General features: G+C 37.3%; 1 protein-coding gene across 1 annotated transcript in view; it reads right to left on the reverse strand.

Annotated features, from left to right (window-relative positions):
* LRPPRC (leucine rich pentatricopeptide repeat containing) overlaps positions 1-23529 on the reverse strand; it is a 164957-nt gene that overhangs the window by 105749 nt on the left and 35679 nt on the right. The window contains exons 12-22 of the mRNA XM_030557665.1: positions 20544-20662; positions 19807-19900; positions 12670-12739; positions 9042-9069; positions 6322-6379; positions 5067-5173; positions 4777-4854; positions 4371-4424; positions 3541-3654; positions 2157-2287; positions 730-815 (exon numbers count right to left, since the gene is read on the reverse strand). Of these exons, the coding sequence (XP_030413525.1) occupies positions 730-815; positions 2157-2287; positions 3541-3654; positions 4371-4424; positions 4777-4854; positions 5067-5173; positions 6322-6379; positions 9042-9069; positions 12670-12739; positions 19807-19900; positions 20544-20662 (939 nt within the window). The remainder of the gene's footprint in view (positions 1-729; positions 816-2156; positions 2288-3540; positions 3655-4370; positions 4425-4776; positions 4855-5066; positions 5174-6321; positions 6380-9041; positions 9070-12669; positions 12740-19806; positions 19901-20543; positions 20663-23529) is intronic.

The following is a 23529-nucleotide window of genomic DNA, read 5'->3' on the forward strand; positions in this document are numbered from 1 at the left end:
AGCCATAATGTAAGATTAAAAACTGAACGATTGAGTTAGGTTGGCTAGATTTTGTAGCGCTTCTTTAAAACAATTGGCAATAGCCTGTAGGTTACAACAATCAGCCTAAGAACTTCTTACATTATTAGGCATGAAGTCCATATAATTTACAGCAAAGACCTAGGAATCCAGTTGGGGTATCGAATGCAATATACTCATTAAAAGCCAAAATTACAAATCAATCTATCACACAGACTTTAAACTGTAATGTAAATAAAATATAAATGAATACCAACATTAAAAAATATTGAAGTACTTCATAAAACAAGTTACTGGATTTTTACTGCAGTGTTTGGACCCTTACAAGAAGGTTATGTTTATAGGTTCCATGTTCAGCCTTCAGACCTTCTTAAGCAAAAACAAAGCCATTAGTCTAGGCACATACGCAATTTGTGCCATAAGTCATGATCTTCAAACTCAATCCAAACAGCAATGCTAATAAAAACTAGCTGCAGAAATGCAAAAAGCACTGAGCTGTGCAAATGTAAATGACAAGCTTGCCAATCCATTAAAACTAATGGCCTGTACTGTCCAAGCATCTCTGGTTGAATTCACATGCAAATTTGTATGCAAAATGTTCGAGCACTTTGCAGGACATGATATACCATTAATATCAACTCACATTTTTAGTCCACTGGCAAGATACCTTTATTATACAGCAGTAACTTATACTAAAAGCAAATGGCTTACCTTCTAGTCTGCCATGCTTTCCTAAGACTTTCACCAAAGCTAAGTACTTGTTTGTGTCAAGAGCAACAGATGAATCTTTACGGAAGCTAAAAATTAGAATATATTAAAAACTGCATTAATAGAAGTTCAGTTTTTAAAGTATATAGAATGATGGGTTATTCTTAAAGACAAAGCAACAAAGATATGGAATTAGTTACATAGTAGTTAGATTAAAATATTTCAGAGAGAATCTGACAGTCAAAGTTTGCCATTGAAGTACATTTTTTCTCTTTAAAAAAGGATAATAGGCAGCAAATAAACTTTTTCAGAGAATTATAAAAAGGGATGTCTTTATCAATTTGACAGTAGGGAAGAACAAGGCACACCGCTCCCATATTTAAGACAGAAACTTCTTCCTGCAAACACGCCGTCTTTGAGTATTACAGTACAAATAGCACTCAACATAAAAAGTCATCCACCTTTTGTAGCCCCTTCAATTTCTACTATTCATAGTATTGTTTCTTTAATTTAGTCACTTTCCCAAGAGCATTGAAGGAGGAAGGGAGGAAGGTGCTTTTTAAGGCATTTGTTGGCAGCTCCATAATAAGCTCACAGCAGATTGATGAACCTTGACCTACCTTTGAAGCACTACTATAAAACTCAGACTCTTACTTACTGAGATATTTACATAAAAAAAAACAGTATGGAAAGAGTTACTACATATACACAATAGCAAGTTTCCCAGTCCTAACAAGTGAGCCATTTTGTGTCTCTCTCAACACTGACAGAGCTCCCTTCACATTATGGATACCTGACTTGAATTCCACTGTAAAAGTAAATTTTAGCAAGGGAAGGAGGAGAATCAAAAGCATGCAAAAGCTATATATAACTATCATGATTCACTACGACATTAAAATTGAATTTTAATTTTTTGGGGGGTGAGGCGGGAAAGGGACAAGAAAGGAGAATGCTCTGTAAGACAATTTGCTCCCAGACAAACCACGCGTAACACATTTTAGCTGGGAGCTAATTTTCACAACCAAGATATAATCTCTGAAAGTGGAGGTTTAAAAAGGAAATGCTTGCTGACAGGTCTTAAAATATAATGTCACTTAAAAGTATTGCTATTCTGATGCAATATAAATGTAGTTATATTACCACTTTTCAAAAACAAACCTGAATTTAAAGGCTAAAGGCTGTTGACAAAAACATAATCATTTGCTTATTTAAGATCACACACACACACACACACACACACACTTTCAGAAGTGTGATAATCTGAGAAGGATTGCTTGTTTTAAAAATTCTTGATCTTTCTTAAGAATTATACACATGGGGGAAAACTAATTAAAAATGTATGAAGGGGTTAATATTCAACCTACTTAATTCAACAAGGTCTGTGTATCAGCATAAATCTCTGTGACATGTTTCAGTGCCGGTGTACTTACACTTCTTCTTTCAGGTTCATTGCATCTTCCACATTATCATGTCGACAGCACAAATTTATCAAGGCTGCATAACCACCAACAACCATGTCCGGTTCGTATTTGGCTTTCACTTCAAGAGCTTTTTGCATATTCTAAAAAAGAGGAACAGAGCAAAGATGTGAACCATGGAAAAAGTCAATACGACATTATGAATGCTAGGGTTCAGTATGTAGCTGTATGAAAAGTTTTAGTGTTTTAATACTAAAAAAACATGTTCATGAAACAAAGCTGGTATTTAATTTTAATAACAAAAGTTATTTTAAAAAATAAATTCACCTGTTCCCAAAATGTTTCAGTTTAACTTAAGTGAAAGGTGTATTTTAGGCATTAGTCTACCAGTTTTAATAGCAGTTTCTACAATGTTTTATGACAGACTGATTGTTGACACACACAGCACTACAAACATGATTTACTATGGAACATGGACTAATATTTATGTACAATGCCATGCTTTAATTTTATCAGGCACCAATATCCGAAACACAAAATTGAAAAAACTTTAAGACAAGAAACCAGTTCATAATCTAATCAATGAACAGGCTGCTTCAGCATTTGCCATAATCTTTTAAAATAATGTAGTTTGCGTTGTTGTTTATGCAATTTAATGGGTGCCATATTAAAGCTTATGACTTATCAGACTATTCTTATAGTCTCAGGTACAGCATTATAACAGACAGTTATTTGAGAAATAGAATCTCTCCAAAAGCTGGATTTACAGCAATACTGAAAAATGTGCGATAATATTCAACACAGTTATGGCTCTTTGTAAAACCATGGGTATATGACAAAATCATACTGAACAAGAAATTGGACAAAAGTCTGATGATATCCCACAAATAGCAGACACACTAAACTGAATATGAGCTACAGCTGGACGCTAGCCAAATGAAGGCAAGAGCCTCTTTATCTCAGAAAGAGCTTTCCTCCAGCAGGAAAATGGAATTTCAATCCCTGCATTAACAACCTAGTAATATTTGACTTGCAAATGACTACTGCATGTATCAGTTGCTTGACAATCTAGATATAAGAGACCGGAGCCATGGCTTGAAAGGACATTTGGCATGTATGATAAACCTATCACAGCTGTTACTATCATTCACTTTGCAGATTATCGTAAACAAACTTCAGCAACCCCAAAACATGCCATTCAAGGTGTAGCTGAAATTAGTTAACCTTTCTCTTTAATTGCTTTTTTGCACTTATGTTTGATTTATAAGCATCAAACCTTGAAACCTCAAGCACTGCGCTTGTCCTTGCTTAACTACATCTATCCATAATATAGTCATCTACATTCCTTTTAAATATAGCTCAGTCTTTGCAATTATCTCTGCCTTGCTCAAGTTACCTCTTCTGCACAGAGAGCAACTATAAGCTGTTTTAGGACATTTCCAATAGGTTGCTTTTCAGCTTTTAGCTTTTCCAGTTCTTCCTCCAAAGCAGACACTTCAAGTTCAGTGTTCTAAAAACAGGTGATAAAAAGAAAACAAAAAAGTTAAAAAAAAAAATAAAAATAAAAAATTAATAGGTCACTTTGCCAAAGGAAGATGAAACCTGTTTACTCCTAATTCAAAAGAAAAATTTGTAACAATTAAGAATGCTGTAGCTAATTAAGGAGCTGATGCCAGTTAAAAACTTGAAACAATGACATAATAAAAACTGAAGCCATGGGAGCTCTGAAGTCTAACATTTTTACAGTGAGGAAACGTGCTTCTCTCAGGCTCATTTTTTTAGTGGTAGAAGTAGAGAGAAGCGGTTTGTTTCTTTACCTCTATACCTAGGCATATTGAAGATTAAAAAAAAGACTTGATGCCACACAATCACCACCATACTGGATTTATACTCCTGTCATTCAAGGAGTTCAGAGTGCATAAGCTGATTAAGCCTCCCACCACCACTATGACCTGAATTTTACAAATGGGGAAACTGAGGCATGGAACCTAAATGAATTGCCAAACTCAACCAGGAAGTCTGAGGAAGAACCTACATATTCTGACTCCCAATCTTGTGTATTAATTACTAGACTGTGCTTCCTTCTGCATGGCCCCCAAACTCCTCCCCTACATAACTATATCATTGAGAACTAGTTAATATCTTCATGCATTATTACCCCATGCCGCCCCCCCCCAATTGATTACTATGCCACAGAGAAATCCAACTATTAGTGAATTGACTTACTTTTGGAATGTCTGCTACTGACAACTTTTCTCTATCAGTCACTAAAGTTATATCCTAAAATTTAATAAGACATAAAAATAGCAGTAAATAAAAAGAACAAACTATATGAATAAAATGAGCTTAAAATGCTAAAAATGTTGTGGCAAGTACAAAAGCTTTTTTTCTAGTGTTATTAGATTTACTAAAAGGAAAGACTGAATCTTTAAAATACTTTCATTAAACATAGCTCTTCATAAATATCCTAAAATAAAATTGGGTTTCAAGAGCAAAGAAGATTTAGGGAAAAGATGAAGTGTTTACTCAGTGAAACAAATATATCTATTTTGGCAAGATTATATTCCTGGAACACACACCATATATATTTTATATTTTAATGAAATAAAATAGTTACTATATAACCACAGACCTTAATTAATTCAGGAACATGACAGGCGTCCAGCAGTTTACGAATGCCTCTGTAGATATTTGTAGGGATTACTACATTCTGTATCAAGAGGTGGGGGGAAAATTACATGAGTTTTGAAACACAACCAAACTGAAATTTGTCTAACACAAATTATCTCAGACATAATTTAAGTCTCCAGCTTTTGCATGGCATTGAGAAGTGGTCTGGTTGTACTTAAAAGCAGCAATTTCAAATCTAATAGATACATGTCAGGCAGGACAGGCATTATGTAGCAAAAAATGAAATGGTACCATCTTCTTCAGCTGATGGAAGTATTGTCTCAAATGCTCCTCCTTGGCCTGTACCTCTGAGTCACTCATGCTGTCAATCAAGTTATAAAGAAAATAGCCAACAGCTTCTGTGGAAAAAAACAAGAGAAAGCATTCCACTAAAATTACTGAGACTGTCATGTTATCAAGATTAATTTATAGGAAATCATTTTGGTGTGAGATGTCACCCTGATGAGAGGCTCTGAAATGGCAACAATGATCACTGAGGCATAGAGATTATGTGGTTTGGGAGCACATATCTAACTGGTGAGTGAAAGGAATATTAATTATTTTCAGACCCAGTGACAGCTTTTCAGTACAGAATCTTACTTCAATCTATTCTTTCCACCACTGTGTGACAGAAGTAGTACTGCCCAAGGCCTTCCCCCCCTTTCCTACCCACCGCCCCAAATAGTTGCCACAAATATTTTGTCATTGCTCAAAAGAAAAAATAGCTTCCTAAAGCTTTGCATATTTTATTCTGTATCTTTTACACTTTTTTATATTAAAATGCTTTTTATAGCCAGCTAGTGGAACATAAATACAGAGTAAAGAATATTAAATGATTTTAACAAGTAGATCCAATAATCCTGTGAAGAGCTGCCTATTAGCCAATGAAAATCAAGATTAACAAAGATGGTTTAGCTAACAGCACTAATTTTCTTATGCATTCAAGCATAAAAATTTATATGGCCTTGTACTCAAGCCTGAAGAAGGAGCTAAGGACTTTTCAAAAGGTTCTGTTTCCTGTACGAAACTTATACTCAGAAAAATAGGAATTAAAACAAAAAATAGACAATGTATTTATCCAGATTAAATGAAAACAGAGTCAATTTGTTCCAAAATAATGTATTTGGATTGATATGCACCATTTTCTTCTATAAAATTAGAAAAGGTTATCAAAATGAAGATTAGTTGGAAAAGATTCTACTTAAACATTTTCACTATATGAATAATATTGACAAACTGATTTATTTGAAATCTCTATCTTGCTTTAAAAACTGCTCATTTTTCTAAATATGAAATATATTTTTAAATAAGAAAGAGTAATGAAAGATCACATTAGATCTCATAAAATTTGCTGTGATGATCAGGATAAAGATTTTAGCCAACATGTTTTCAAATTTCACTTTCAAAAAGAAGCAATCAGTGTTTACTGTTGTAATCCCTCAAGCCCATCATTACACAGAAGAACGGATTTGTGGATAAGTTACAATCATAGAAATTGAAACTCTACCAGTTGGTCCTGGAGGCGTCTGGCAATAACGTGCATCCTTGTACAACAGTTCAGTTATCTGGTAAGACAGAGTAATCGCACATTGCAGTCAACAGCAGCAAGCAAGGACAAATAGTATCTAAAATTGAATTCTCCAAATAATAAAGTACCTCTCCACTAAGGTATTATTCTATACCACATCACAGTAATTCACTAGGAAAAGATAAAATACAAGGAAGGTTTTTTTGGTAAATAATACGTTTTTCTTAAAAAAAATATATTGTAAACTGAAATGTTTTCTGAGGTATAGCAATTAGACTCTATTCTATTCTGTTTACATATCATTCTACCAAGTAAGTGATCATAAATAAGACATTGCTTACAGCACTCATTAACCAATGTCACTCCTGGAGTTGTTAAAATTACGTTCCAATTTGCTGAAAAACGGCCCATAGAGCTTTTATTTTCTTACAGTTTGAAACAAGTGAAGCTGTGCAGAAAAAGTTATATGGCCCACAATGGTAATTTTAAAATTTCTACAATTTAGATGTTCCACATCTGTTGCAACTTTGCTTGAAAATGAGTAAATTCACTTTTAATGACACTTTGCACATACATAGAAAGCACCAACATTTAGTTCTTTAGTCTTAAATATAAGTGTATAAAGGCTAACCAATTTGACTTTGGTCCAATCAGTCTTATAAAACTGAAAGAGTAGCTAATATTTTATTTTAGAAAAGGTATTCTCCCCTCTCTAAACTGATATGATAAATGCTTACCCTAAATACAAAAAAAACTTTTAAAACATCTTTGTTTTTTCTTAATACAAAGATACAGCCATTACAAAAAGTTCTAATTTTATTCTCTGTCAAGTCAGTCATTGTTCTACATTTGGGTTTTTTCTACCATGATGCTAGTATCAAAGCTAAACCAAATGGCTGAGAAAGGTATTTACGTTGTTACCTATATACTGACGGAATAAAGCTCTATTTTAAGTAATGGAACGGAGGGGGTGGGGGGGCGGGAAGGGGAGAGGGAACCACGCATCTTCACTTACTAATAGAAAGGAACAAACAAAGCCAGACACCTGTCCTGCTCTGGGATGCCTACATCACATTCAGTTCCACCAAGAAAACACAATGTGGACAGTTAAACTACAGCTTCCCTTGTCCCGCTTTCTTACTCGTACTTGAAAATGTATCAGAAGTCACAAAAACATACAGCCCACTGCTCCAGAAATCAAATCCCAGAATGGCATGAGAGGAATGGATGAGAGGAAATAACAAAAAAAGAGTGACTGTTACAATGTTCACTTTTTAAAAAAAGTAAAAAGTCTTGTAAATTGAGATTCTTTGGAGGTGCAACCTTTGTTCATTATAATATTTTTCAATTGCAATACTTGACCTCTGAATTGCAAGATAGCTTTTTTCTAAAATTGGATGCCTTAAGAAAAAAATGTATCTACTTGTAAATCTAGCAAACAACTTCAGCTCAGCTACTGTCACAAAGGAAACTTCATCCTCTCTTTCTCAGTTGTGGGAAAGAGCTGCAGCAGCTCAGGTTACAGCCTCATGCTTGTGACATCACTATTTGTTATATCCAAAGATCTTGTCAGGCTCCTCCAGCAATGCGAGGGAATTTCCTGTGTGACATTCCTGATAGTTCAAATGTAAAAGAGCAAGCAAAATAAAAACAAAAAAACAAAAAACCAAAACACACCAAAAATTTCCATCTAAAAAAAGTTTAAGACTTTCCCTCCACATTTGAAAGAGGCAATGAAGCACAAGAACAATCTACTTTTGCTTCACAGTTCTTGTTTATATTAGCTGACTTAAACCCAAATAAATGACGTTCTAAGTTTTCTACTTTGTCCTCAGTTTTCCTCACAAGCAGATTGAAGTACACAAGATCATCATGAAAACACGCTATGATCCATGCAATACTTCAGCATGGCACAGTGAAACAAGTACAGGACAGTAACTTTAAAAACAAAACTAAGTAAACTCCTGAAGGCAAGGTGTTGAACTCAACGTAGTGAAAGCTTCTTACTCACAGCTCAATTAATGCATCTCAGTCCTGATCTAACAGCAACTTCACTATCCAGTACTCTGCATGTATTACCAAATGTGTTACATTGTGGGGTGGTATGCAGCGTGGACCACACTTGGGAGGACAAGATGATCACAGTGATTTCTGTTTGTGACTTGAGCTGGGTGACTGCCTTCATCTGGAATTTCCTTGCTTTTGTTAATTTACATCAGATCCTCCATATTACTATAACATAGTAGTAACACGGTGCAATTTTTTTTCACCTTAAGCTTTGTTTTTAAGTCCTAGCAAACATTTGAAGGGAACAGAGTCATACAAATTGGCTCCTGAATCTACATAAAACCGTGTATTAGGTTTAGTGACTGTATAAGCAATAAAAAAGTTGTTGTACTTGTTATACTGAGACTTCATAGTAGTATCATGTATAAAACTAAATAAATTGGCACTAACATCAGTTTTTTCTTCAATATGCCTACCATACAAACCTACTACTACTACTATGCATGACCAGATTAAGTGTCGCAATTTCTTAATGACAAATGTAATTATCAGAAGTTACTGTCAGGGCTGCCTGTAACCAGCAGCTCAAATTCACAGTAATGCATTTTACACATATAGTGGTTAGAGATTTTGTTTCTGAATGCATTCCGAATAGTTCTATTTATAATTTCAGTTTTACCATCTTCACTTACCTTGCTCCAAAGATCTATATCGTTGGACCTGAAGAGGGCAGCAGAGGATAAAAAATTAACAGCAGTAAGATAATTTTTTAAAAAGCAAAGAGTATTACTGCTAACAAGCACCCAGCGTCTGTGCACAGTATATATTCATCTTACTCTGGGTTATTTATCAGATTTTTTTTTAATTTACATAAGATACTATGTTTTCACATAACAGATATACATTTCACATCAATATTTCTGTTTCTGACAAGCATATTCATTTGTTTGCCATGTTGTTTAAAACTGACTCACTATACTTACAGTTACCATTAAAACTAGAGTGAGATTTACAAATTTATTATTCTATCAGGTGATAACTGTACTTATATTTTGTACTTCAATCTATTCAGTATTTCATTCACATCAATTTCAGGCAAATATAGAATAGGTCACATTTCATGCAGTTGCATGTGGAATTAACTACAGCAAAGTCCAGAGAGTCAAACACTAAAACTAGAATTTAAAAAGGAGTGAATAATTTTTGTGAACAACATTTGCAATTATACACGCAAAAAAGGAAGTAATTGAATCTCATGCTCCAGTTGTAAATCTGATTATATGCAGGTTGCGAAAAAGAGTTTTCTCCCTTCCCACAAATAGTATGGTATAATTGCACTGAGGGGGTGAGGGGGGTCATTTTTTCCTTTGCAGCATCAAGTATTGGACATAGGCCAAAAATGGGAGCAGGCTGCCAGACTGCAAATCAGTTATTCAAACTGGTTATAGCAAACCCTAAGTTCCTATGTTTTATACAACATAAAAACACTATATAGAAAGTAGAGCTCAAAACACCCATCACCAACACCGCATCAAAACTATCAGACATCACAACAGCAGTAATTTTGATATGCCCAAAGAGCCAAGGTGTAAACTGTATTTTGTACTCTTAACCACCACCACCCCCCCCCCGCCATAAAAAGATATCAAGCTTTCAGCCTAAATAGGAACATGGAAACTATTATAAATCATTCAGAAAAATTCATGGTGGTTTGTTTTTTTTTTTAAGCACATTCAACTTGTATTTCACTTAGACTGACAGTGGTACAAAAAGGTTAAATTAAAAATGAGTCACACACAAGTTTATAGAGAAAACAAAATGCTTTCTCTGAGCTTTAGTGAGCTTTCCAGACTAATAACTGACCTACCATGTCACTTCTTAGTGATGTCAACCAATTGATATTCTCAGATCATTTGACTCTTCCCAAAAAAGAGCAACAAAAAACAACTACACACACACACACACACACACAACCTACCTCTACCCTGATATAACACTGTCCTCGGGAGCCAAAAAATCTTACCGCGTTATAGGTGAAACTGTGTTATATCAAACTTGCTTTGATCTGCCGGAATGCGCAGCACCCCCCTCCTCTCCCGGGGGGGTGCTGCTTTACCATGTTATATCCAAATTCGTGTTATATCAGGGTAGAGGTGTATGTATATACATGGATTAGCCTGGACATTATTTTGGGTGTGTGTGTGTGTGTGTGTGTGTGTGTGTGTGTGTGTGTGTGTGTGTGTGTGTGTGTGTGTGTGTGTGTGTGTGTGTGTGTGTACACATACATACACACACATACTCTCAAAATAATGTCCAAGCTAATCATCTGGGGGTTCTTTTACATAAAATCTATTATGTATCAGGGCTGGGGGGTGGGGAGAGTGTTGTATGAAGATTCTAGTCCTAAAATCTACTCATGTAAAGATTCAAATTGGACATTTAGCTCCAAAGTCTTCTGTGGGGTGCAGGACTTGAAATCGGCACACTGATCAGGTTGCTGATCTGGAACTTCTTCATTAGAGTTTGATGGCTTCTCAAATTTCATAAAAAAAATTCTAGCCATGACAGTTGCGAACAAAACCTTAATACATGAATTGAGTGTAAATAGCATAGCGACGTCTGTCCCAATTTGGAGATACCCTGAAACAATACTCTCCATTGTGAACTGCCCCACACCTCAATGGGTAGTGAACCGAGTTCTCCAAAGATAATTTAAATGTCAACACCAATAACTGTTTCGTGGCTGACAGTATTATTATAAAGATCCGAACAATCTGCTTAAGGCTCATTTTGGCGCTTAGAGCGGATGGTGCCTAGAACATACCATCCCCAACCGCCAATCTGACCCTGGGACCCAAAAGCCCAGAAGGAAAGAACAGAAGGGGCATCTGAAGAAGAGATGTTGTGATGAGGCTGATGGCCACTGCCTTCAAAGCAGCAGGTTCTCAGGAAGGAGTAAGTGGCCACTAGAGGTGAATTCTTTACTTCACAAAAGCCAGACCTTACACTTGGAAAGATTCACCCACAATTTTGAGATTAAGTGCCTTTCACAAAAGCAATAGATCCCCTGAATTTGAGATACCAGTCTCAAAGGACAGACACAACCCCATCCCCCACCCCACAAAAAACCACGAACGTATAACACAGCTCCTATTTTGAGACATCAAGCCTCCTTTTACAAAGCATTTGCCCCATGCTCCATCTCAAATAGTACATAACCAGAAATCCAGCTATGGTTCCAACTACCACTGGATGAATTTGTCCTTGACCCAGCCCGAAGAACCAAACCTCCTCTTTGAGTCAAATAAAGTTTAAAAAGGGGGAAATTTGTGTGTGTGATGTCTGAAGATTTTGAACAATTTCTTATTTCCAACACAGAGTACAAAGACAGAACAAAATAAAGCAACAATACATTTCTTGAAACAACAGTTGCTTGAAAAAAGAGAGAAGGAACACCAAACGTTGGCATTTTATTTCTACAGCACACCATATAAATACTTAGCACTCATATACTGCTTTTACTTCGTAGAATTAAGAGTACTTTACAATTTAGTGAATATAATTATCCTCATACTACAGAAGGGAAAACAAGGCACACAGAGGATAAGTGACTTGTGCATTCACACAGCAAATCAAAGGAAGAACTGGGAAAAGAACCCCGGCCCGGCTTCCTTTCTCCCGTTCCAGTGCTCAATTCACTGAATCATGTTGCCTCCCAGCTAAATGACTGTGGCTAGCAGCCTAACAGTTCTGTCTTCAATAATCACAAACACAAATATAGCACATAGGATGACACCTAACATTTTTAGCTCACTTTCTGAATAATTTGAAACGAAATAAGAAATTTTCTTTTATTACATTAAGCCATAATTTCATCAAGTTTAAAACTCAATTTCCTCCCACCAAAGTAAGTAAATGATAGAGAGGGCTGTCAACCTTCCTTTGCTCCTACACACCTATATTTTCTATTTCAATACCAGGAGAAATGCAAAAGAGTGACTAGAAATAAAATAGCCGTGGTCATGGTCTCAGGTCAATTTTACACTCTTCCAGCATCATACAGCTAGTGTTATTGCTACTAGGCTGGGGACTGGCGTAGATGAGGGGGTGTTACAGCAATCTAGTCACTTTAATGGAGGAAGGTGCAGAGACGGGGCAGGAGTGCTCTGGACTTTTTGACCTGTCCATGGAAACCAACTTCTTTTAAATTTTAGTTTTCAGATTTAATCACCACAGGGAAAAATTACATATGGGTGAGGTGCAGGAGGGGATATTCGACCAGTTACAGAGGGGAGGGAAGTTTACTTTATGAAATCTTACCTTTTAAAGCCAAAAATGAGACAGCCTTTAAAATGAAACAAATCCGCAGAGGGCATACTTGGTGAAGACACTGTAAAAAATAATAAATATTTAAAAGAATCTCTCTTTTAAAAAAAATGTTATCTGCTCAACTAGAACAGGACCTAATGGAAGTGATGCTTTTTTCTTATCTAGTAAGTATTAATCATCTTTGTAAATCACCATTAGAAACACAGGAATTGCCACACACTTAATCCAAAAGCAAGGTCCATCTAAGCCCAATATCCTGTCCCTGGCAAGTACTAGTTAGTAAGAATCCTGCTGTAGACAGATGTTGGATAATCTGTCCTCCATATTAGGTCCCATCCTGGTGTTTAATAGTGAGACTGGTCCAAGGCCTTGTCTACACTACACAGTTGTATCAACAAAAAAGTCAGGTTTCGTTGACAAAACAGTGGAGGCGTACACACCACAATACTCTTCCTGCCAACAAAACAAAACCACATCGACGAGAGGCATAAAGCTTTTCGCAAAGTCATATTGACAAAGTGTCAGTGTAGATACAACGCGTGGTTATACTGCTGTAAATGGCCTCCAGGAGGTATCCCACAATGCCATCCTGACCACTCTGGTCAGCAGCTGGAACTCTGCGGCCCTGCACTTAGGTAAACAGGCATCTGCCATTCCGTCTTCAAAGGTCTGGGAATTTTTGAAATTCCACTTCCTGTTAGCTCGGCATGGAGAGCTCACATCACATCTTCCCAGCTAACCATGGCGGCTCCATGCAGCAAACGCTTTCCCACTTAAGAGCACACCGGAGCTGTTGGATCTGAAGACTATATGGGGAAAGGAGGCTGAGCAGTCCCATCTCTGCTCCAGCCGTAGGACTTTTGATACCCATAGGCAGATTTCTCATGACTTGTTGGATAAGGGCTATGAATGGGACATGCAGCAGTAGCGTGCAAAGAAAAAGGAACTGAGGCAGGTGTAGCAAAAGACAAGGGAGGCAAACCATCACTCTTGTGCTACGCTGAAGACCTGCCACAACTTTAAGATGGACGCCATCCTTGGCAGCAACCCCACCTCCACCACCAAGAGCCCCAGGGATACTTCAGCAACGTTAGAGGCGGTGAACAGTGGACCTAATCCTGAGGACAAAAGTTGTGGATGAGGAAGTCGAGTTGGAGGATGACATGGCAAACACAGCAGGGTCATCCAGTGACATGGTGAGCCAGGAATTCTTTTCCACTCCAGAGGAGTCTAGCCAGTCCTAGCACTCTGTCTGTAATGCGCACGATGCAGGAGAGAAGAACCCTGATAAGTGATCTTTTTGAGTTGATGCTGCTGGGTTATATGAGGTAGAGCTGTCCTTTGTGCCGTATACTGTACAAGTGGGTGAGGGGATAGAAATGTACCAGACTAGCTATGTTTGAGTGTGCTCCACATTCCCCTCTGCTGCTAAGCAGTGCAGTGGAACAGTGTGTTAACGCACACAGAGATTTCATGGGAATCCTCCGGAGAGATTTCAAGGAAACGGTCCTGGAGGTACTTGCCAATCCTCTGCTAAAGGTTCCATGGCAGAACTGCTTTGTTCCTTCCCCCATTGTAGGAAACTTTCCTGCTCCACTTGGCAATCACTTATGCAGGGACCAAAACAGAAGACAGGTGAGCAATATAGGCACTGGGTCTGAACCCACAAGCAAGCAGGAGATGGACCCTTGCATATCCCTCAGGAGTCAGATATCAGCTTCAATGACTCCCACGCCTGTGGAAAATAGGGGCAGAATTTACAATACTGTCTCTAGTCATCTGCACTGATCCCCTTAAACAAAAAAACCCCAAACACACACTTAATACTCTTTGCCCCATCTTGAATGCCCAACACTCACCCAGGCTGAACTCACCATGTTGAGTACATTTGCTGAGAGGTGTGCTTGCAAAGGGAGTGAGAAAGTGATTTGTGTGTTAAAAGAGGTGCATGTGACTAGAATGATTCAATGCTGTGCATGAACTAAATCATGCTGCTCTGTATTGTTGCTTGTGCTTCTGCAGATGTGTCCTTCATAGGAACCCTCTACAAACTAACAAAGCACCTCCCACTAGATGACCAAGGTGGAGCAAGGAGGACATGTTCTGAGAAATTCTCCAATCCTCAGAGGCTGAAAAAAAAAAAAGAAGGTGGGGGAGGGAGATCCTGAAGGAAAAATTTAAAATAGATAGGCAGGACAAAAAGAAGAGTGAGGAGCACACTGTAAAGGTCCAGGAATGGATGATAAAAGTGATGGAGGAGCTAATAAAGATGTTGAAGTCCCTACTCATGCTCCAGGCAGAATACATGCATGCTCTCCCCCTCAACTCCATCCCCACCACCAATACAGAACTGCTTTTCTTGCCGTCCCAAAACTTCCCCCACATATTCCTTGCAACTCTTCAGAACATCTCATTACTCAGTTCACTCTACCCCTTTTGACAGCTTCCAAAATGATAGCTGAACTTACACACAGCTATGAGACACTACACTGCTCTGCACTCTTATCTCCATTCCTATCAAGCCTTTTGTGTGTACTGTTAATTGGTTTAATAAAAATAAAATCTCTGAAAGATAAGCAGTCTTTATTTGTCCCCTACACATGATGTTTGCTGCTGACAGTAATACACAGTGGCAGTTTGACCATTTGTTGACTACAAATCCCAGTCAAGAATCTTCACAATTTTCATGCAAGGTGGCAAGTTAACAAAGCATGGCAGAGTGCTGTATAGAAAAACATATTACTGGTGCTCATTATCAAAATGTTGCCTCAAAGCCTCCCTGATTCAAATTGCCCCTTGTTGTGCCCCTCTAACAGCCCTGGTCTCTGGTTGCTCAAATTCAGCAGCCAGGCGATCCACCCTGGGAAAACTTTTCAGCCTTAGCCTCACAAAGCAGGCTGCTATAACTACAGAATGTTTTCCTCATTTAGGTCTAACCTGCCAAAAAGGCAGCACCAGTGTGCTTTTAATTTGCCAAAGGCACATTCCACAGTCATTCTGCACTTGCTCAGCCTATTGGTGTAGTATTCCTTACTGCTGTCCAGATTTCCCATGTAAGGCTTCATGAGCCATGGGAGTAAGGGATACGCTGGATCTCCAAGGATCACTATGGGCATTTCAACATCCCCCCCACTGGAATCTTCTGGTCTGGAAACAAAGTCTCTGCTTAGAGCTTTCTGTACAAGCCAGTGTTCCTGAAGATGCATTGTCACGCACCTTCCCAAACCACACTGCATTCCACAAGCTCCTGCAATATCTTAGAAGTACCCCTTCCTATTGATGTGCTCTGTCGCAAGATGGTCCGGGGCCAAAATTGGAATATGAATGCCATCTATCAGTTGTCCACAGTTAGGAAATCCCACGGCCACAAAGCCATCCACTATTTCATGCACATTGCCAAAACTCTCAGTCCTTCGTAGCAGGATGTGATTAATGGCCCTGCACACTTGCATTACCACAGCCCACAACGGTCGATTTCCTGACTCTACACTGATTCGCGACCAACCAGTAGCAGTCCTGGAGTTGCCAGCTTCCACAACACTATCGCCACGTGCTTCTCCACTGAGACCGCAGCTCTCATTTTTATGTCATTACACCAACAGTGCTGGGGGCAAGCTCCGCACGCAGTTCCAGAAAGGTGGCTTTCTGCATCCGAAAGTTCTACAGCCATTGCTCATCATCCCAGGACTACATAATGAGGCAATCCCATCATTCAGTGCTTGTTTCCCTAGCCCAAAAGTAACAGTCTACCACGTTCAGCTGCTCAGTAAATGCCAAAAGAAATCTGGTGTTGTTTCTTTCCATGGCACACAGCAGGTCAGGCAACTCTAATTCCTGTTCAGATTGGGAGCTCATGATATTCTGCATGACCATCCACGAGGTGTGCATAACAGTGACCACAGCAGTAGAGAGCAGCGCAGGATCCATCATTTCAGACAGAGATGGTGGATGCACAGTAAACAGAGGCTGTTGAAAAATGCCATGAAATGCAGTTGGAAGCCCACGGAATACTGGGATGGAAAGAACTGCATCATGGGACACTGAGCCCACCCCCATGATGCACTGCAATCCACTCTGTCTTCCCACAACTCCTAGCTGTAGAAGACAGTGTGTAGCACAGTGGGATAGCTACCCACAGTGCACTGCTCTCACTGTCGATGCTAGAGTACCAAGTGTGAACGTGCTCTGCCAACAGAAGGACCATAGTGTGAACATGCACAAACTATGTAATTATATCGTTTTTTCATTATCAGCATAACTTGTGTTGACAAAATTCTGTAGTGTAGACAAGGCCTAAGCCCTACAAAGCATTATATGTTTAAGACCTCATCCAATTTTTTTCTTCCTATGGCTGTTATTTGACAACTCTGGATATTCTTGTTACCCATAAACATCCAATCCCTTTTGAATCTTGATAAGTTTTCAGACTCATTGGTATCCCAGTGCAATGAGTTCTGTGGTCTCATTATATCCTATGTGAAAAAGGTATTTCTGTTTGAATTTGCCATCTTTTCAAAGGGGTCTACTCTTCCATAAGTGACAGTGAGATTTTAACTTAGTTAAATCTCATTAATGCTAACAATTTACATGCTAGTCCTGTACACAAGACAATATAGGGGAGATACGCCCAAGCGTTATAGAAGTTAGCACTCTTGTGAAAAAATATAACAAGATTAAAAAATTTAGGATTGTGGCATTTGTTACAAAAGAGAACACAAGCTTCAGGGGAAAGAGCTTGAAATTCAGTACATTTAATACAAGTTAAAAGTTGTTTCAGGTCCTAAAGTATGCTTGCCATATTCTGGTGGTTTTACAATCACATTTTCTTATTTTTTAATTTTTTTCCTCTTTCCACTGTTCCTGAGTAAATTACCCACAAACAAAGGAAACTAAATATATATACAGGAAAAAAGTGAAACTAATTATCTCTCAAGTGCCATCCAATGAACTAAGTAAACCAACAGAATGTGACATAGGAAAATACTTTTGCTTTAATAACATTCAGCTATAGCGATCTTAAGTGTTACTTTTATCAATATGTGGTAAAAAATTCAAGGAAAATTGTGAAATTAAGTATCCCTTAAAACTCATTTAAAATTCTAATTTATTCCCCACAACTCCTTGTTTTCTGAGTCCTTAGCTGAGCACTCCTGCATTTAAATCTTTCCAGAATGCTAGCTCCCGCTCCAGCATAACACCCCTGCAATCACTGAACCGCAATGATGCATTTAGACTTCATATGAAGAAAGTTCAGTTTTCCAATACATGCTCTCTTATATGCTGGGGTTTTTTTTAAATAACCTATTCAAATGGTGTATGGTTGACATTATAATGAAATTAACCCCATGCAAAGCTGAATGCATCACTGCTGTTCAATGAGGGCTAGGGTGTCACCATTAGAAGGGCTATAAGATATAGGTAGGTAGAAGATGTGAGAACAGGAATGCTGACCTGAGCAGAAATTATTACACACACAATCCAAAATCTGAAATGTTTGTTTAGTTTTTAAGAGAACCTAAACAGTTGATTTTACAAAATCCCCAAGCAAAAAACATTTTTCCAGTGGCATATTAAACTTTCTGCTCAAAAAAAAAGACTAGCATAAAACACCTCGGTATGCTCAGCGGCTGCTGACAATCAGCAACCTGGTTTCCTTAGCAACAAACAAGTCTGAGAAAATCAAAAGAAGCTGACAATGAAGTGGAATGGAATGGCATGATAAAGGGGAAAATAGCTTTCATCTATGCTGCCTTATGTGCTCAGATTCCTCAACTGATGCTTCACAGTTTTCACCTTGTGAGTAACAGAAATCTATACATTATAGGGGATAAGAAGCAGAATCAATAGACCTTGATAGCAGCCAACATTAATGCTTCACCTCCACTGACTGCACTGGTGAGACAATCAAAGTTTTTTCCCTATAAAACTGCATTAACAAATTTATACTTTTTACAGTCTGTGCCTTATTATCTTTTGAGCGCTGACGAGATTAACCAGCATTAATGAACACTGGGCCAGCATTAATTTTACAAAAGTAATTTCCTTTTAAATTAGTGTTTGTAAGACAAACATTTGCATGCTTTCTTCAATTACAAACCTTAATATATGGAATACTACTACAAACGATGGTTGCTCATGTAATGAATTTGTCTCTGGCTAAATCATCTACTATTTAAGACTACATCAAGAGTGACAATACAAAACCACTGTTACTGGATATACCAAAAGTTGGTCACTCTAGCCAAAGTAAAAAAAAAGGACACTTAGTTTTGCTTCTTCAAGTAATGGAAACCTTACAAAATGTTTCATTTCCAGCACAGCTACCATTGCTCCAGCCAGGCACTACTACTCTGTTATCTGAAAGAAGAGCTAAGTATTATATTTTCATGGTGTTATTGACTGGGTTAACAGGAACAAAAGATGGCAGAATTCAGAGTGCATTTTATAGAATCAATAATTGCTTATGAGATAATTAAGTACATATATTCAAGAAGTACCATAATCTATCAGGTTAGCAATTTAACAACTATATAAGCATTACACATTAAATAAACTTGAACAAAACACTGTCAATCTTTAATTTTACAAGGATACTGATCAAAAACGTAACTAATACCAAATGAGGAGCTGTTGAGTACTGCAAAGTCTTCTGACAAAAATCTAGTCCTTAAAAAAAAAAAATACTTTACTTGCACTACTGTAAACCTGGAGGCCTGCTTATCCCATTAGTTACATACTTGCAGCTCCTATTGACAAAGGGACTGATGGAGGACATAAAATTAACTTTGTCATTTTTGTACCACGTTTATAATTTTTTTATAAATGTAATATGAAGGAATAAAAACATGTACGCAAAGCCCATAAGGCATGTCCATATTAAAAAAGCAGTTTATAACAAACGTAAAAAACCCATTGCCAAAAACTGGCAGCTTCAGAAGATATCCTTGAGATCCTTTCCACAAATGCCACAATGCCCCCATATGGTACAAACTTTATAATAACCCCAACCACTATCTAAATTACTCTTAAAATGCATGTCTGAATAGTTACAAACACACACATCAACCTAAGTACTCCATATCTGCATCTGTTAAAAAGACATCTACTAAATACATTGAAGATACTTACATAATGATAAAACATTTTCCAGTGTTCCATATATTGCTTCATGTCTTAATTCTGCTACAGAGAGTCCTTCAGTTTCAAATGGACAGCCATTTTCCTACGGATAAAAAGCATTACACTACACACACACACACGGAACCTGATACTCAACAATATTTTTAAACACTGCCCTCCCCATGTCTCTGCTTAACAACATCCCCTTTCTACAAATACTTTGGAGCCCCAAATTGTAGACACCATTCTTCTTGTCAAAAGGACAGAATGACATGCTTCCCATCGGTGCTACAAATTAGCTGGCCAAAGGAGCCACTCTTGACCACTAAAGGTACAATCCCTCTACAAAGACTGAGCATGCCTCACCATCAGTAGGAAAGAAAATTCCTGGGAAAAAGAATTAGAACCCAAAATTTTTAACATAATTGGAAAATAATAATATAAAGCTACTGAAATCAACTACGTGGTATTACTTAAAATCTTTTATTTCCAGAAATGGAAAAATGCATTAATGAAAAACATCACATAGTATAGCGATTTTAAAATCCTCTTTGGTGAACGGGGAGAGGAAAAGGTGGGCAAACAATGGAAAATAACTTTAAAAAAATAGTCCATAGAACAATTAATGGGCTTCTCTGTGTGGCAACTGCATGCCCCAGACCACCACTGGATTCAATGAGAGTCCTACACAAAGAGCAGCTGCAGAATTGGGCCATAACATAGCAAAATGGTTCATTTAAACTCACCTGTAGCAGAGCACGACAAGTCTGAACGTCATCAAAATTTGTAAAAACATAGTTTGTGTATGTTTCCACATCAGGTTCCACCCCCAGCTCATGCATTGCTTTAAGGACCCCAATAGTACCTAAAGAAGCAATATTAGAATGCTGAACAATTTCAGATAACTAAAAGCTCAATTCTTTTTATAAAAGGAAAGATATAAACATTAATCTCCATGCTTATTCGTACATTTTTTACTCTTTCTAGTTCCTGCTGCACAGAAGCTGGGCATGTTTTTTTTACTTCAATAATCAAGTTCTTAATTCTGAAATCAAAAACAGATAAAGCATTCTTATGCCTATCTTATCCCACAGTAAACTGACAAAGACTGAAAACTCTTAGTTCACCCTGCATCTGTAGTGTTAGTAAAGCATATTTTTGGTTTAGTGAAGATGAGCTGCTTCACTGGGATTATAATTAAAGAACTAGCACCTATAACTAGATGAGACTCCAGCACAGAATTGTGGTTCAATTTACTATTTTTACTTCGTTATAAATATTTTAAGACTGTACATTGAAGATGTCCATATATCTGATGCGCTGAATACGGAAACTAATTTGAACCGCATAAATAAATGCATATAGTCAGCTTCAAGACATTTGTGATCGTGTGTTAAGAAACACACTTAGCTCTGGTCCTCGCGACCAACTCTACTGCCAAGGTCCAGACTTTCAAAACAGGTATTTAACCTTGCATAAGGCTGAATAAATATTTACATGTTCAAACTGGGTGCTTAGGCATCCTAGTGAGTAGGCCCAGTTTGTACATGGATAATGGGCCCAATTTTGCAAGGTGTGAAGTTCCCACAACACCCACTGAAATCACTCTGCACTTCAATGAGTCTCTCAGCACCTCACAAGATCAAGTCCTAAATTTTCAGCATTAGACATCTATTTGAAAATATATCACCAATACCAACACAAGCTAAATATAGTAAAAATTTAATTTTAAGAAACATTTAACATTTTCTTAAAATTGACCACACAGCTATTACACCAATATATCAGCTGTTCTTTTATTTTTTTCTAAAGAGAAAGAAATACTATTGCTATTATACAAACATTAATAATAAAAAACTGATATTATTCCACTGAATTTTGAAATCTTTACCACACTCAGTATTTATTCTAACGATGGCATTTCAGTGCTTTAACAGCTTTTCTTTCAAATTTGCAAGAATTTCCTGAATTTCCTTATATCAGGTCCAGTTAGCTAACTCTGCATTCATGTCACAAGCAATACAGGTACTGGAATTTTTGCTGGCAAAAAATGATTTGTCAGATGCTGCAGGACACCAGATCCAAGTAGCATATGTTTTTCTCAACTTGCCTCTCATATTTGTTACTTTAAAAATGTAAAGTTTCCCAAAGACCCTGTCTTTGCCCCGGAGTGCCACCTATGGAAAAGTGACACTTCCATGAATATTTTATGCAGTGCACTATGGTGCAAATAATCAAATGTGAATTCCCTTTGAGCACTTAAAAATACATGCAGGCAAGTCACACTAAATTAAAGTCGCATCATCTGCTCAAGTCTGCCTTAAACAAAACTCTGTCTGATTTTGGCTGAGAATCTGCAAAATTGTGAACAAAGAATTAATTACAGTAAATCTTGCTTGATACCTTTCAGATTTTGACACCAACTTTCTATTTTATTTTTGCAAGATGTAGAAAATGTTAATATAGAGCCCAGCTAATGTTACTTTTCAGAAAGACTGTTCCAATGTAAGAGTTCGAGTCAATTACTAGTAATAGCTGTTTTCAACAGGGAGCTACCTACCACAGTGAATTATGTACTCTAGCTGCAGGAGACTTGGGTTCAAATTCTAATTTAGGTCAGAGTCGAAAATGAGTTTATTTGGCTCTCCCAAATCCCTAGTAGACATCTGCCACAAAACCACCACTCAGTTTGGCACAATTCTTGAGAAGAGACAAGGAAGCGTAAGTATTAGAACAGGGTGCTGCAGATGAAGATTAAGGTTAACTGGCAGAAAGGAGTGAGAAAGCTTCCATGATATCTGTTGCCCTATGTCTGGTCACTATTATTGGTATTAACACTCACTGTCATGAAGTTCTCCCACTTCCCCCTCCCTGCCCCAGTTTTTAAAACCCCAAAATATGTCTCATCTTTCGTATTCATTTTCATTTGGTTTTCTTTAAAAGCTTTCACTGTCAAGTCAATATTTGCAAAGCAAAAACCAGAAAATCACTAATTTATCATCACAATAGAAGTCCAGTTTTACCTTTTTAAGTTTTGTTCCATGACACACAGCTTTATTAATTAGTATACTAATGTTTTCTCAATATGAAGTTACAAGATACCGTCACTTATGTAACACTTTAAAATGTGAAAATCAAAAGCAAATATATTAAGACCAGTATTTCTGCATCTTATGGTGGCCTTTAGAATTTCTTTGGACATCACAAGGATATCAGTACTGTTCAGCCTTTTATCTCTCTCAAACCTAACCAATGGGCATAAAAACAACCAGAAGTCAAGACACACAGAATGCAATCATGTGTGTTTAGTAAGAGTGAAACTTGCTAATACAAAAAAGTCATTCTATTGCATTGTCCCAAAAGTAGTATTTTACAATGAACATGTTCTTCATAAAGAAGCTTGTGTACCAGTATTTTACATATCATGTAAGCAACATTTGTTAAGAAAGCATGCTCTTAGTTTTCTGACTGAGTTTCTTAAATGAATAACTTTTGTTACAAGACAAAACACATTTAGAAGGATGCTGTCATGTCAAATTTTGTCCAAAATTTAGGCTTTAAGAACCTAGTAAAAAAAGAAAAAGCCCTTTACTACGCAAGATTCCTCTGAGTATTTTTGAGATTCCTGAGAATGTGAAAATGAACTACTAGAAACTTACTATAAATGAAAATGAGCTAGTTGGTTTTAATTTCCTAAATTGAGAAAAATGCAAAAAAGTCAGACAGCCTATA

Source organism: Gopherus evgoodei, chromosome 3 (assembly GCF_007399415.2).
Source record: "Gopherus evgoodei ecotype Sinaloan lineage chromosome 3, rGopEvg1_v1.p, whole genome shotgun sequence".
Classification (NCBI taxonomy): Eukaryota; Metazoa; Chordata; order Testudines; family Testudinidae; genus Gopherus; species Gopherus evgoodei.